The following is a 14,516-nucleotide window of genomic DNA, read 5'->3' as shown; positions in this document are numbered from 1 at the left end:
CAACTCAAGTTCCTTGGGCCTCTTAGAAAGGGAACAGTCAAGTGACTGACACGAAGACACCATCCCTTGTCTCTCTGGTGGCTGTAGACTCACATCCATCCACAGATTCAGCTTCCATGCCCTTGGAAGGTAGCCCTCGTCCTCCTCGCCCTCCTAGCCTTCCCTTGCCTGCTGGGGCCAGCCTGCAGGACTCTTCCCAGCCGCTAGGAGACCAGGACCTAAAAAAGAGACGGATGCCCAAGGTCACATCACTCGTGGGCACACACCGGCAGTTCCAAAGCCTCCCACCGCCAGCACACGACTTCCTGGGCAGCACTTCTGCGCTGCTGGGGATTCTGCCTATCATTACAGCCCTCCCCCGGCCCGCGCGCGCGTGTGCAGACCCAGCAGCGCCCAGGAGCAGCGAGAGCCACAGCCTCGAGACGTCCAGCTCACCCGGCCGCTTGATCGCCCTCCCCACGCCCGGGCCCCTCAGTCCTCTCCTCTGATTCCCCCCCCCGTTTCTTCCTAGGCCCCCCTCTGCTCCCCAGCCTAGGCTCCCTCGATCTTCTTCTGCTCCTTCTCTGGCCCCAAGTCCAGCGTCTCCTGTCCTCACCCTGGTCACCTCCTCCCGGGTCCCCACACCCCGCCCCGGGTCCCCGCCGCCTTCTCTGCGTACCGGGTGACGCAGCGCCGCCTCCCGCTCCCGCCTCCCCGCGACTCCGCCGGGCTGACTGCAGGGGCCGCTAACGGTCCCGCGCCCCCCGGCGTCCGCGCGCCCCGCGCCGGGCGGACGAGGCCGCGCCGGCGGCGATGGGCGCAATGGGGGCGGCGGAGCCGCTGCAGTCGGTGCTGTGGGTGAAGCAGGAGCGCTGCGCCGTCAGCCTGGAGCCCGCGCGAGCGCTGCTACGCTGGTGGCGGAGCCCGGGGACCGGGCCCTGCGCGCCCGATGCTAGTGAGTGTGGCGGTCCGGGGCTGGTGGGGCCGGGCGCTGCATCCACCTTGGGCCTGCGCTTTGGGCAGGCGGGGGTTGGGGGAACTCCGGAGAGAAGAGGAGACTCGGGGCACCGGGAGGGGCGGCCAGGGCATCCGCAGGGGATCCGAGGTGCAGGGCCCTGGTGCCGGGCGGTCTCAGAATTTCGCGGCCGCTGGCGGGGAACCGTCCCAGCGCGGAGGGCCCAGACATTCCAGGAACTGGGATGACAAAGCCTCTGGAGGTGCTGGAGGGGGAGGGGAAGGACGAGCGTCCAGCAGCCCCAGAGCATCCGCGGGATCCCAGGGGAGGTCTGTTGCTGCTCAGGCATACCTGGACAGGACTGGTTTCTGGTCACCCCCTTCCTCCAATACAGTGCACCCAAGTACGGACACATGCTTCTCTACAGGAGAAGCCCAGAAGTGCCGTGGTAGGGACTTGCTGTGATTAGGCAGTTGGGCAAGGGGCTTTGACTTTCTATTGGGGTGTGCACCCTGCTCAGGGGCCCTCAAGACTGAGAGAAGAGTAGCTTAAATAAACACGGGAAAGATGCAACCCACCCGCAGTGGCTGAGATGGCACAAGGACACTGGAGCCTCTCTCTTGACTTTGTTGCAGGTCTGCCCTGGTGGCCTAGGGATTGACAGGGGTTTATAAAGATGTCATTAAGTCCTCCTTAAAAGGATTACAGAAGATTGTGTGTGGATACCAGGGTTGGGGACACCCAGGTGTGGCCTTGTGGATGTATTCCATCACATTCATTCATTGCTTTTTGTTTGTTTTTGGTTTTCCCTATGTGGCTCAGGTCAGCCTCAAACTGGGATCACAGACATGTACCACCAAGCCCCGCTTTAGTTTTCTCTCTCCCCCTTTCTTGGCTGGGGATGATGGAATCCAAGGGCTTGCTAAACACAGACTCTACCACCAAACAGCAAGCATGCCCTCTGAGCGTCCCTTGAGTGTCTGTCTACCTGCTAGGGATGAGCCTAGGGATCCTAGCCTGGACTCAACACATGTGAAGTCTCTGGTGCAGTGGAGGACATTTTCCACTTAAGGAGGCACAGAGGGACACATGGGGATAAATGTGTCAGGACTTGGATCCTGGGAAGAGCCTCTGAGAGTAGGTATCGAGGGTGAGCCACAAAGGGATGGTCACTGACCAGTATAGGGTGGGCTGGGCAGGCCTCACTTACATGATGGCATTTGCCCAGACCGACCTGGAGAGACTGAATGCTGATGTGCACATGGAGGCGGGGAGAGGGGGAAGTGATGAGCATGTGAGGGGAGGCTGATAGAGGCAGGAAGAATCTCAGGGCCTGGGTGTGTCAGGGTCAAGTTTGATGGGGGAACAGCTGAAGAACAGGGTCTAGGAGTCCTGCGGCCTGGCAGGCTGAAGTGGGCACTGACCTTCATTGTGGGTGTAAAGGGCCCCCCTGGAAGGTGGTATCCAGCTTAACTTTTTACAAAGACTTGATGATCTCTTCAGGGAGAGAGAGGAGGGACAGAAGAGAGAGGGAGGGAGGCAGTCGACCCAGACTGGGTGGAGATGGTAGAGGTAGGGAGGGTTGGGTGTAGTGGGATTGACTGTCACTTTGAGAAGGGACCTGTGGGAGAAGTATGGATTTTTTTTTCCTGTTAAAAATCGTTGAGGGTGGGTGTAGTGCGAGTTAGGACTCTCTGGTGGACATTCTGAGCCTGGACCATCAATCCGTTCACTCATCCAACCCAGAATGGCTTCTTGGTGTCCTGTAGCTAACTGGAGCCGTAAGTAGTCTGACATGGTGCCGTGAGGCTCTGCAGACTGAGCTTTAGGTACGTAGGGCTAAGGTGGCCTCAGACCGGTGACCAACCTGGTTTCTGGCCTTTCGATCAAAGCCGCATTGTCTTTAGAGTGCCTTTCTGTGGCTCAGTGCCTAGGACTTGATTACCCTGAGGTCTTCCTATGTGCCCCTGGCCACTCCCAAAGCCACTTCTCTCTTGTCTGACTTTACCACTGTTTTGCCTAGGCCTGAGGGGGTTGAGTTTCAGGTCAGCAAGCCCCTAGGGCCTAGAGCCTAGGCTTAGGATAGGGTGATGGCATGGGGTGCTCAGGACGTGTGAGCTGCTGGCCTCTGCTCTGTGTCGAACACACCCAATGGCCTCCAAGGTGGGGGAGCTCTACTGGCCCAGCTGAGACTTGCAGCTGAGCAAACCCAGTTCCATGAGCCAGCACTGCCTCTTTTGGGTCTGGGAGGCCACGAAGGCATGGAAAGGGCCCCGCCTCTCTTCACGAGCTCTGGGGTAGGACATCATCCGAGGCCTGTTGTCAACGTGGGCACAGTTGTGGTTTCTGGTGCCCACATTCTAGGTTTGGTGTGCTGGCTGTGTCTACTTTTAGTCTGCTTGTTTTTGCTGGCAGGTGGCTTCCACAGCTGGCCAGCTCTGTGGCGCGAGTATTGCGTCACCCCTGTGAAGTGTGTGGCCACTTTCGTGTAGGCTCATCCATAGCTATTTGGTAGCAGTCCAACAGACCTGGCCTCTCTAGGACTGTTGTGAGGGACCAGTTGGTAGGCTGCCTCAGAAAGTACCCTGCTCACTTCCCCTTCTCTGTACTCTCCACCTCTCTGGAAATAGAAAAACAAGTTGGCAAACTCTAGCTTACGAGGGAGAGGGGAAGGGAGATGCCTTCTCCTACCCTTCCCTCCCCGATTTCAGCCCCCAAAGAATTAGGCCTACTTTATAGAGTGAGGTGAGCTGGGAAATCTATGGAGTCAGGCGAGTGGGCTATGAGCAGTTCATGGCACATTTAATTCAGTTAGCCAGGGGCACTTCCAACCTGCCACTCCCCCAGGCGTGTCTGGACACACCTGAATTGCCTTGGTTGGGAACTGTGGGCAGAGGATTGTGCAAAAACAGATTGTAGGACGTGTGAGGGGCTGGCAACCTTGGAATTCCAGGACAGCCCTTAGGGGCACTGTACACCCAGCCTGGTATTTTGTCTACTCCTCCATTCTCTCCTGCTTTTAGACATGCAAACATGGACCGATTTGCTTGTTCCCGTTGTTCCCTAGGTGCCTGGTGAACAGCAGGAGCAGGCTTTGAACCCAGACACACACTCTTTCTGGGGCGGGTGTCACACTGGCTGCCAAGTGCCCAGCAACAGAGATAAGGACTCAATCTTGGGAGAGAGAGAGAGAGATCAGCTCTGGAGGAAGCTGAGCCAGCAAATGCTTCTCTAGACCGCAGCCTGAGCGGAAGTGGGGCAGACTGAAAACAGGAAATGGGGGGGGCTTCTCTAAGTGGGTCACTAGTTGAACTTGAGGCAGCCTAGAGTGATATCTGGCTTCTCCCCATGGCTACAGTAAGGCACACTATCAATTCTGCATTAGTTCTTTAAGAGTAGGGGCTGTGTGTCTGTGTGTCTGTCTGTGTGTTCTGAGGGCTCAAGCATGGCATTGGGACCACTGCCTAGGCTCCACCTTTGTGGAGAGAACCTCCCTTATCTTCTACCAGCCTCTACCAGCCTCCACTTGGGTGCCCCAAAGCTGGTAGTAAGTTCATGGGCAAGTCACTGCTATCTTGCCTACATCCCATCACACACAACCCTCCCACTATGGGTCAAGAATGAGCAAGCTTACAAAAGTAAATCATGGGACTGAGGGTATAGCTCAGCTGTAGAGTGCTTGCCTCACAGACAGCAGGCCCTAGGATGGGCCACCAGCACCCCCTTGCAAAAAAAAAAAAAAAAATATATATATATATATATATATATATATATATATATATATATATATATATATATATATATATGCTGATTTAATAAAATCTTGAAAGCAGAGGCTGGAGACATGGCTCCATAGTTGAGAGTGTGTACTGCTCTTGCAGAGGACCTGAGTTTGATTCCCAGAACCCACATCGAGTAGCTGAGAACCACCTTTAGCTACAGCTTCAGGGAGATCCAGTGCTTTTAGATTCAGTGGCACCTGTACTCACCTGCACGGATTCTCACACACAGACATGATTTTAAAATAAAAATAAATCTTTAAAAACGATCTAGAAAGCAGAAAAATTACTTTAGAAATTATGCATACAAAGTGCTTCATGCTTGGTGTGATTGTGTATGCAAATATGCATGACAGGAAAGCTGGGCAAATAGCTATAGGCTGTTTTCCATATTATCTTGCTTTTGTGAACATTTTTTTTTTTTAAGAGCAGCTTCACTGAGAGCTGATTCTCTTGCAATCAAATCCTCATATTTTAAGGGCACAGTTCCATGTGTTTTGATAACTCTGCACCTGTGTAAACAAAGCCAAGATAGGGCACGGGAGCCACAGCCCAGAACCTCCCTCTCCCCGTTCCCCTGTGCAGTTCTGAGGTAGATCTCTGCCCAGCAGTCTCCAAGGGATGGGTTTCACTCTGCAAGTGGTTCATAGAAACAGAGACACACAGCTCATCACAGCTCCATCTCTCTTACTGGTTTTAATTATTTATTTCTCTATCTATCTATCTATTTATTTATTTTTCAGGACAGAGTTTCTCTGTGTAACAGTCCTGGTTATCCTGTAACTTGGTTTGTAGACCAGGCTGTTCCTGAACTCACAGAGATCTGCCTGCCTCTGCCTCCCTAAGTGCTGGGATTAAAGGCATGTGCCACCACTACCCGGCTCCTTACTGGTTTTAATCACCATGTAACTATGATTAATTCTTTTTGGCTTAAAGTGTGTGTGTGTGTGTGTGTGTGTGTGTGTGTGTGTGTGTGTGTGTGTGTGTTCACATGCATGCATACACAGCTTGCACATCGATGCCTTCTTGGATTTGTTTCCATCTTTGGCCATGTGAGTAAGGATTCTGGGATCCTTTGGGGGCATTTGACTTCCTTTCTCTCATGTGCAGCTTTAAAGGAGAAAGCTGGATCAAGGCAGATGGAAGAAAAGGACTGTGTCGAGATATGCTTTTTATTTGTTGTGTTTGTGTATGTGAAGAAACAGTACTACACTTTTGTTGTCACTGTTTTGAGATTAGGCCTTACTTTACAGCCCAGCCTGGTCTATGTGGCTCAGGTTGGCCTTACACTTGAAGCAACCCACCTACCTCAGCCTCCCAAATGCTGGAATTATAGGCATGAACCATACAGGGCTTTCAATAGCATTGTAAACGATTAATGGGAGGAAGTTTCTTAAAGTCAGAGTCTGGGAGATTACAGGTGTTTATATAAAAGCAAATTCTTACAAGAAACCTGAGATGCTGTGGATGAGGGACAGGTCTTTCTAGCCTACATGGAAATAGGAAAGGCTAAACTATATGACTACATAAACATTGTAAGATATCTGTAAGTACTCGGGCAACGGTGGCTCACACCTTTAACTACAGCACTTGGGAGGCAGAGGCAGGTGGATCTCTGAGTTTGAGGCCAGCATGGTCTACATAGTGAGTTCCAGGACAGCCAGAGCTACACAGAGAAACCCTGTTTTGAAAAACCAACCAACCAAACATATAAACAAAAAACTTCTATAAGATACCAAAACTAGGTGTGTGTGTGTGTGTGTGTGTGTGTGTGTGTGTGTGTGTGTGTCCGTGAGATGGGGGCAGGAGGACATGAGTTCAAAGCCATCCTCCAAAAACACTGAAAGACATAGACACTTCATCAGAGTAATGACAGTGAATGGGAGAATAGATGATAGACAGCTAGGTGACTGAAAGATAAATTATTGATAGATAAGTAGATGAAAGAAAGATAGGTTGATGAAAGATAATCGATGGACATATTCATAAAAAGATAACTGATAGGTAATTGATAACTTATTGATAGATAGGTAAGTAATAGATTATTGATAGGGGTAGATGATAAATAGAAGATAAACAGATAAATGAGTGACAGATAGATGTCATTCACAGGAACAGATTCCAGAGTGGATGCCACAGGGTTACTATCCTCAGCCTGTGTACTGGTTGCAGAGCTTGCCTGCTGAAGATGTTTCAGGAACTCACTGGGGTGGGCACAGTCGGAGGACCACAGCAGTCACTGCTCTGCTGTTTTGGGAAAGCAATCTCAATATGTTGAAAATCATTGTCTTTGACTTAACATCTAATCTTTTTTCATTCTTGGTGACAAAGGTGGAACCTAGGGCCTCACACATGCTAAGTGCCTGCTTTGCTAACGAACTACACTTGACTTCACACCCTAAATTCCACTTTTGACCCTGTATCCTAAGGAAAGCAAACATGAGTTTGTAGGCCACTTCTTGCTCTTGAAGATACAATGTCTGTGTTTGTTGAGACCTTGCTGATAGTTTTGCTTTGCATTTCCCCAACCTGCCCACATTCTTGTCAGCCCTCTCTTCTCTCTGGCAATTTATTAACATAGATCCTTTTGTTCTGTTGCTTTTCATTGGCAGCTGCCACCTGTCCTGTGCCTCTGTCCAGATCTGTCCCTGATGTGGTTAGCCTGAGGACATCTTCTTGGTCCTTTTCTTCCATTTTCAGCCCCTGTAGGGCTTGAAGGAGATGATGGGCCACACTCTTAAGTGGCTAGGCCTGACAACATTTTTTTCTGTGGACCCCCATAGATCTTGGTCTTGGAGCCAACCCCAGGACTGTTGGTACAGGCTCTGTGGTGTGGAAGTGCCTGGTGTGTGGAGCCAGTTCTCATCATAGGGAGCAAGTCCATTATGTTTGGACAGCTTGACTGTGTCTACCCATCTGGGGACATGAGGAAGGCTGCCAGAACTCTGACACTCTTGCTGGTTTAGCCTCTTACAGTGGCTCCAGGCATCGTATGGCCTCCCTGCTGCCAGCCACAGGAAAGAGCTGTCTCTGCTGTCTCTTAAGATTTGGTTCCAACTGTTGAACTGGAGACAGCCAACATCTCACAGCATAGGACCGTGAGCTGGCCGCTCTTGTAGGTGGGCTCTCTGTGTCGACTTTCTCTGGTATGTGTGTCAGCTTTCTCCAACTTCATACCTCCTCTCTGTTCTCACTGAACCCCAAACTGCCTTTGGCCACAGACTGGTTCAGACAACTGCTGCCTACAAGTTCATTGCCCTCTAACCTCTGACCTTGGCCTTGGATCCTGTTTTCTATTTCCTCCCCTTGGGACACTCCTATGATGGATGAACCCCAGACATCAGGATGGGAAACTTGAAAGAATAATTCGGTCTGTTCCATCTGCCCTGCCAGCTTGTCAGTATTGTCGTGTCTGACATCCCTCTGTGGAAACACAGCTGCCCACCTTCCAAGGCTGCACCTTCTTCCATGACTCAACCCTGACTTTAGCTCACCTCTCCCTGCACCTGCTCCCCAGCACAGCTGAACCATTAGCAATGCCCTGGGTACCTGGCACTTCTCAGCATGGTCCTCTCTAACCAAGATGTTTTCCTCCTCTTTTCCCATGTCAGCTCCCCTCACTCAAGCCCAGTGTCCTTCAGCATTCAAAATGGGCTTTGCCCTCCAGGGGGCTTTTCCTCTGCTAGGCATTTCTTTTTGTGTCGTCTTTTGTGGTGTGTTCCTCTCCTTCATCTCCTTCCTTCTCTGGGGCAGGCTCCTTGCCAGAGCCTTCTTCCACTGATCTCCTCACTCTTCAGGGGCCCCTCCGTCCTCTGAGTAGACTGGGTGTGAAGGACAGCTCACCATCCTTGCTCAGCAGTGCCATCAGGCTTCAGGCCCTCCCGCTGCCAGGAGGACTTTGGCTCCTGGCTCAGTCCCCCGGTACTCTCTCATCAGGATGGGAGATGCAGAAGTTGCTGTGGTGGGGTGACAGAGGTCATCACATATGAGAAGCAGGAGAGGGAAAGGGGTGTTTCTGTTGATTTCTTACTGGATGATGTCTGCCCACTTTCCTTCCTTCTAAAGCAGCAGTTCCCAACCTGTGTGGGTCTCACCCCCTCTAAGGGGGCTGGACAACCCTTTCACAGAGATTGCATATCAGATATCCTGTATATCCGATATTTACATTATGACTCAGAACAGTAGCAATGAAATAATTTCATGGTTGGGGGTCACCACAGCATGAGGGATGGTATTAAAGGGTCACAGCATTAGGAAGGTGGAGAACCACTGCTCTAAAGGAATGTGGGTTGGAAGCCAACTGGGCGTGAGGAGGCTCAAGAGTCTGTACCAACTCCTTCACTGCCCTGGCATGAAGGGTGCTGGTGTAAAGTGCTGTCTGTGAGGTGTCGGCCTAACAGGGCTGTGCAGACTTCATTCATGTCCCTTTATGAGGTCAGAAGCAACAGAAACGGTCAGTTGACATAAAGTCGATGACACCCACATTTCCTCTGAGTACCTGCACAGGAAAATAAATGGCAATTGTGTCAACCTATGTCGGAAACTGTCTCCTTCCATATCAGTCCAGTGACCATGGGAGACCTTTGGATTGGAGGCTTCCCACCTGGCCGAGGCTGGGAGACAGCATCCAGACAGCAGCCTCTGCTGATGGTTCAACGGCTCTTGAGAGATAACAGGTCTCAGCTGTCCTTGAATACTCAGAAACTTGTAATCGATCAGACTGGGTTTCGTGGTTAACTTTTGGTCATCTAAAATAGGTCAGCAAGTGGGTGTGGCATTCCCTGCCTATAATCCCGGCTCTCCCAGGCTAAGACAGGAGGCTTGAAAGTTGCCAGGCCACCTGGGCCAGCGATGAGACCTTATCACAAATAAAAACAAAGTGTGTCTTCAAGGCAAGTGTTGTCTAAATGGAACTAACAGAAGTTTCTTTGGCTTCGTGGGCCATCCAGTTACTCAGCTCTGCTTTTTGAGTGTACAAGCTGCCACAGACACTATATCAACAAAGGGTCATGGCTGTGTGCCAATAAAGCTTTATTTACAAAGGCAGCCAGAGGCCTGAATTGGGGCCATGGTTGTAGGCGTCAATCCCTGCCCTAAGTCAGTATGTTAGCAAAGAGGGACTAATAGCATGTTTTCTTGTAAAAGCAGTGAATCCAGATGGCTAGAAACAGTTTAACCTAAAAAAAAAAAAGAAGAAGAAGAAAAGAAAAAGAAAATCCAACAACCGATGTCTGGAAAAATTGCTGCTATTTGGGGAACAAGTTCACTTGGGGTTCCCTTCCAGCTATGGCAGGTTTCTACAGAGGATGCCGGGGTGGACTCAGCCCCTCTGAGGAACAGCACCTGTAACAGTGGGACCTTAGGCCCCCTAACAGCTCTCAGACCAGTTTAGCTCCTAGATACTTAAATCAATCAAAGTTCACAATCAAGGCAGAAGGGCACACAGAGCAAGAGACGTCCCTGGTGTGCTGGGGTGCAATAAGAATTTTCATCAGGAAGGAGATCTAAGCAATGTCACCCCTTGTCCTCATAAGGTCCTAATAACAAACCAAAGTCTACCATACCAAAATCCACCCTGGGGAACCAATGAGTCTCTTTGGTTTACTTAGAAAGCATCAGTGAAAGGTTATTGTCAAGAGTGTGCATGATTCCCCCAAAGCAGCCATTCTGGAAGGTCTGAACCCAGCATGGGTAATGGCTCTCCCCTTTCCTCTTGCCTTTCCCAGCCTGTACACTCTAGCCCCTCCCCAGAATCACTCCATCTTCCACCAGTTGCCATTAGGGCAAAATTGTATACAAATGGCTGGAACCTCTCAGGGGCTCCAATGACCTCCCCCACCCCTCCTTCTCTGAGGAAACGTCAAAAGTGCACAGGCCTTCAGGGATGGATTCTTGGCCAGCAGGCACAGCTGATGTCACAATGGTGGCTGTTTTGCTCAAGAAGGGATGGCACTGTACAACACAGGGGCTCCTGGGCAGGTATATTTTGGGGTCTCATGGTTAGATGGTTTTGAGAGACTCGGAGTGAGACAGACTCCCTGTTGAATCGACAGCTAGGGAGAGAGGCCGCGGCTAGGTAATCAAAGTGACAAATTCCCAAGATGGCCAGCTTCTTCCTCACCCTCCTGACTTGAAACCAAAGTCTGGCAGCTTAAAACAAAACAAAGCGCTTTGTAGGCTCTTGTCTCTGCACCAGCAGGGTCCCCTGCTTATGGACTGGCTCCACGAGTTCAAGGCCTGCTCAGGACATGTCACATGATAATTTTGGGCCAATCAACCATCAGCTTTCTTCAAACTGACCAACCCTAGGGAAGAGGAGGAAAACCTTTCAGAGGCTTTAAACATCCCCTCCCCTCCAGACTGGATTTGGGACAGAGGGTCTTTTCCTGTGTGTGTCTGTTGCATGTGTGTTTCCCTACCCAATAATCACTGACTTTCCAGTGCTGATTCTGTCTATTAATTCTTTAAGTGGCAGAGAAAATCAAGACCCCCTAGATTGTGTCAGTTTGGGTGTACGTTTTGATAGCTCCCAGGAAGGATGTGTCCGCCTTTAGAGGAGTGTCCTTGAAGCTTACAGGCAACGTCCGGTTCTGCCTGCTTTCCAGTCCATGTTCTGTCTGTCTGTTGTTGTGTGGGGAGGACAGTTGGAACTCATCTATTTCTCCCACCATTCTGTTTCCACCTTACATATTCTGCAGCTGTTTTTAATACACACACGGAGACTTGCCGAGTCTCGTCTTCACACAACGGGCCCTCCATCTCTGGAGACTTTCTTTGGTTTGAAGTCTGTCTGGTATTAGCATGGCCACCCCTGCTTTCTTTTGATCACAGTGTTTCTAGCTTCACTTCTAATGGGCTTACATCTTGAAGCACAGTACAGCTGGCTTGGTTGGAAAAGGAAGACTGGCCTTTTCAGTGGGGCGTGGTGGTGGTTCTTGTTCCAGGCACTCTCTCTGTCTCTGTCTCTCTGCTGTCTCTGTCTCTCTCTCTGTCTCTCTCTCGGCAACCCCTGCCCTGCCCTATTGCTGCAGGGGGCTGGCTTGTGTGTTGACTTTTTCTTTTTTCTTTTCTTTCCTTTTCCTTTTTTTAAGAAAAAAATTTAATTTTTTTTTTTTTTTTGAGACAGGGTTTCTCTGTGTAGCCCTGGCTGTCCTGGAACTCTGTAGACCAGGCTGTCCTGGAACTCACAGAGATCTACCTGCCTCTACCTCCTGAGTGCTGTGATTAAAGGCGTGTACTGCCATGGCCTGCCTGGCACGTGTTGTCTGTGGACACTGGCATTTCCAACTGTGGTTTCTTCCATTCCAAGTCAGAGCTCTGTGGTGCAAAAGGAAACCCATGGGTCCCTCTCCTGCCCTCCAACCCCAGGCAGCTGCCATGTCCTTCTGCCTCTCTGAGCCTTGTTATGTGAGTTTCATATCTGACATCCAAGAGAGAAGAACAAGGAAAGAAGGCACATCCAGTCCTTCCAGGAGTCGAAGGTGACTGTGTTTTCAGAATAGATTTTTCCCACTGACCCACTTCCTGGGCACTGCCTCTCCTCATTGCTCCATATTCTGTCACTGAGGCCAGCTCATAGATTTAACCTTCAGACACAAAGCATTCTTCAGCTCTGTAGGGGCTCTCTCCTGAGAGCTTCCCCCCTGCACCTGCTCAAAGGCTCCTGGCGGGCCTCAGCAGGTGTGGAGGCCACAGCCACCTCAGAGCTTCCCTTTAGTGCCTCCTGAGTCTGCTTCTCTTTGTTGTCTGTTGGCAGTTTCCTTGATGATGCAACAGGCAGAGCTTGCATCAGGATGGAAAAGCCGGGCAGGAAGGGAATAGACCGACAGGCTGCTCTCAAAAGGGAATTGTTACTCAGAGAGTCTGGACCTATGGAGTATTTCTGCATTCCCCGGGGGCCATGTGCAGAGTACTTACCTACGGTTTTAATGAATCAGGTATTCACACTGCAAGTGCTGTGGAGTGGCCTGTTGCCAGGGAAATTCGAACCCTACCTAATTGCCGGGCATTGAGACATGTTCCCCATCCAGCTCTCTTGGGCACTCTTGTTGCTCGGGTGCCTGTACAGAGTCGGTGCATCCAGGCCAAGGTGCTTGGAGCCACTTCAGACCTATTTTCCATGGGGATGTAGCCTTAGCTTTTGCATGACCTGTGGCAGGGTGCGGCCCTCTTGTTCCAACTCCCTCTCACATCAGAGCTCACGTTTTTTTTTTTTTTAGAGAGCCACGTGCAGCACTTGTGACCTTGATGATAAACTTCTCATCCTCTTGCCTCCAATTCCCCAGGCTGGGATTACAGGTGTGTGCCATTGTGTCCAATTTGTTGTCTTGATCTCTGTGCCCTGGGCTTCCCAGGTGGCCACGGGAGGCCCCACTGAGTGGCATAGTCCCATCATCTTGACCCTTGTCTGATAATGTGTGGGATGACATGGGTGTGCACCTGGGTCACTGGTGAACCTCGCTGCCCTTGAGTCTTGTGGAAAACCTATGGGCATCCGGAGCCTCCAGTAGCACAGCTGACTGGCTCGCAGCAGACACTGCTTTCTGGCAGTGGGCTGTGGTCACAACTCACTGCGACCACAGTGCATACTAACAACAGAATCAGCCAGTCCTAGAAGCTCTGTGAGGCTGTGTAAGGACTGCAGCAAGTACCTCAGCAGGCTCTGGGGAAGGCACTCACTGGTCAGCTCCCCCATGACAAGAACCAGCAGGCCAGCCTCACCTGCCAAGGGCAGCCGATTTTTCTGGAATGTGATGGCTTTCGTTGCAGGGTGAGCTGTATACACCCACATGACTCACCCTGGCGTGAACAGAAGGGCAGGAGAATTTGTCTGTTGTCAGCAAAAGCGTTTGGAGTTTTAGCCAAGATTCACATACCGATTTGCAGTTCAGGTTTGGGAAGGTTTATCAAACAGGAACTGTGTTGAGTTTATGACGTTGTCCTATTTGAACCAGTATTGCTTTGCTTATTAATTTATTTATTTTTATTTTATGTGCATTGGTGTTTTGCCATGGGTGTGGGGTCCCCTGGAACCGGAATTACAGACCGTTAGGAGCTGCCATGTAGGTTCTGGGAATTGAACCCAGGTCCTTTGGAAGAGCAGTCAGTGCTCTAAATCACTGAGCCGTCTCTCCAGTCCCTCAGTATTGTTTTTAACATGGATGCTTTTATTGTCAGAAGATGAACAGTGAACAGAAACAATGTACAGAGATGCATCCAGGTTTAGTTCTGCTGTCTGGAAATGAGAAAGGGCTCAGTTGATGTCACAGGCAGTGGTTCCATCACAGTGGGAGACAGTTGGTGTCACAAGCCATGGGTCTATCACCGTGGGAGAACTAGGCAGGAAAGAGAGAGAACAGCTCTGGGACTTGGGCAGACAGTTCTGACATCTCTGAGCTGAACTCCAAACATGAAAACTGTTGAAAATACAGTTTTGTAATATGAGCCAGACCATGTAAGATAGCCCAGCCTGATGTGTTATCTAGAAGAGTATCCTCGTAAGCAAAAACCTAAGTCCTTCTGAAGCAGGGACCAGACCTTCAAGCCATTTGCTATTCTTCCCTATTGGAGTAGCGTTTTTGAAAACAAAACTCTGTGCATGTATGCATGGGGGTGCAGGTGTGTGTGCATGTCTCAATGCATGGGTGCATGTGAGAGAAGCATGTGTGTGAAGGCACACGTGCATGTGTAGAGACCAGGTGTTGACATCAGACATCCTCCTCATTCACTCTCCGTTCTTTTTTTAATTAAAAAATTTTGTATTTATTTTATTTTATGTGCATGAGTGTTTTGACTGAATGTAT

The 14,516-nt window shown here is 50.4% G+C and overlaps 1 protein-coding gene across 1 annotated transcript in view; it reads left to right on the top strand.

The window, feature by feature from the left end:
* The first annotated feature begins 267 nt into the window (after nucleotides 1-267).
* The window catches only part of Cerk (ceramide kinase), a 45,983-nt gene continuing 31,734 nt past the window's right edge, over nucleotides 268-14,516 (top strand). The window contains exon 1 of the mRNA XM_036208586.1: nucleotides 268-934. Coding sequence (XP_036064479.1) covers nucleotides 793-934 — 142 coding nt within the window. The 5' untranslated portion in view covers nucleotides 268-792. The remainder of the gene's footprint in view (nucleotides 935-14,516) is intronic.

This window comes from Onychomys torridus, chromosome 16 (genome assembly GCF_903995425.1).
Source record: "Onychomys torridus chromosome 16, mOncTor1.1, whole genome shotgun sequence".
Classification (NCBI taxonomy): domain Eukaryota; kingdom Metazoa; phylum Chordata; class Mammalia; order Rodentia; family Cricetidae; genus Onychomys; species Onychomys torridus.
This window is presented reverse-complemented; position numbering and strand designations above follow the sequence as displayed.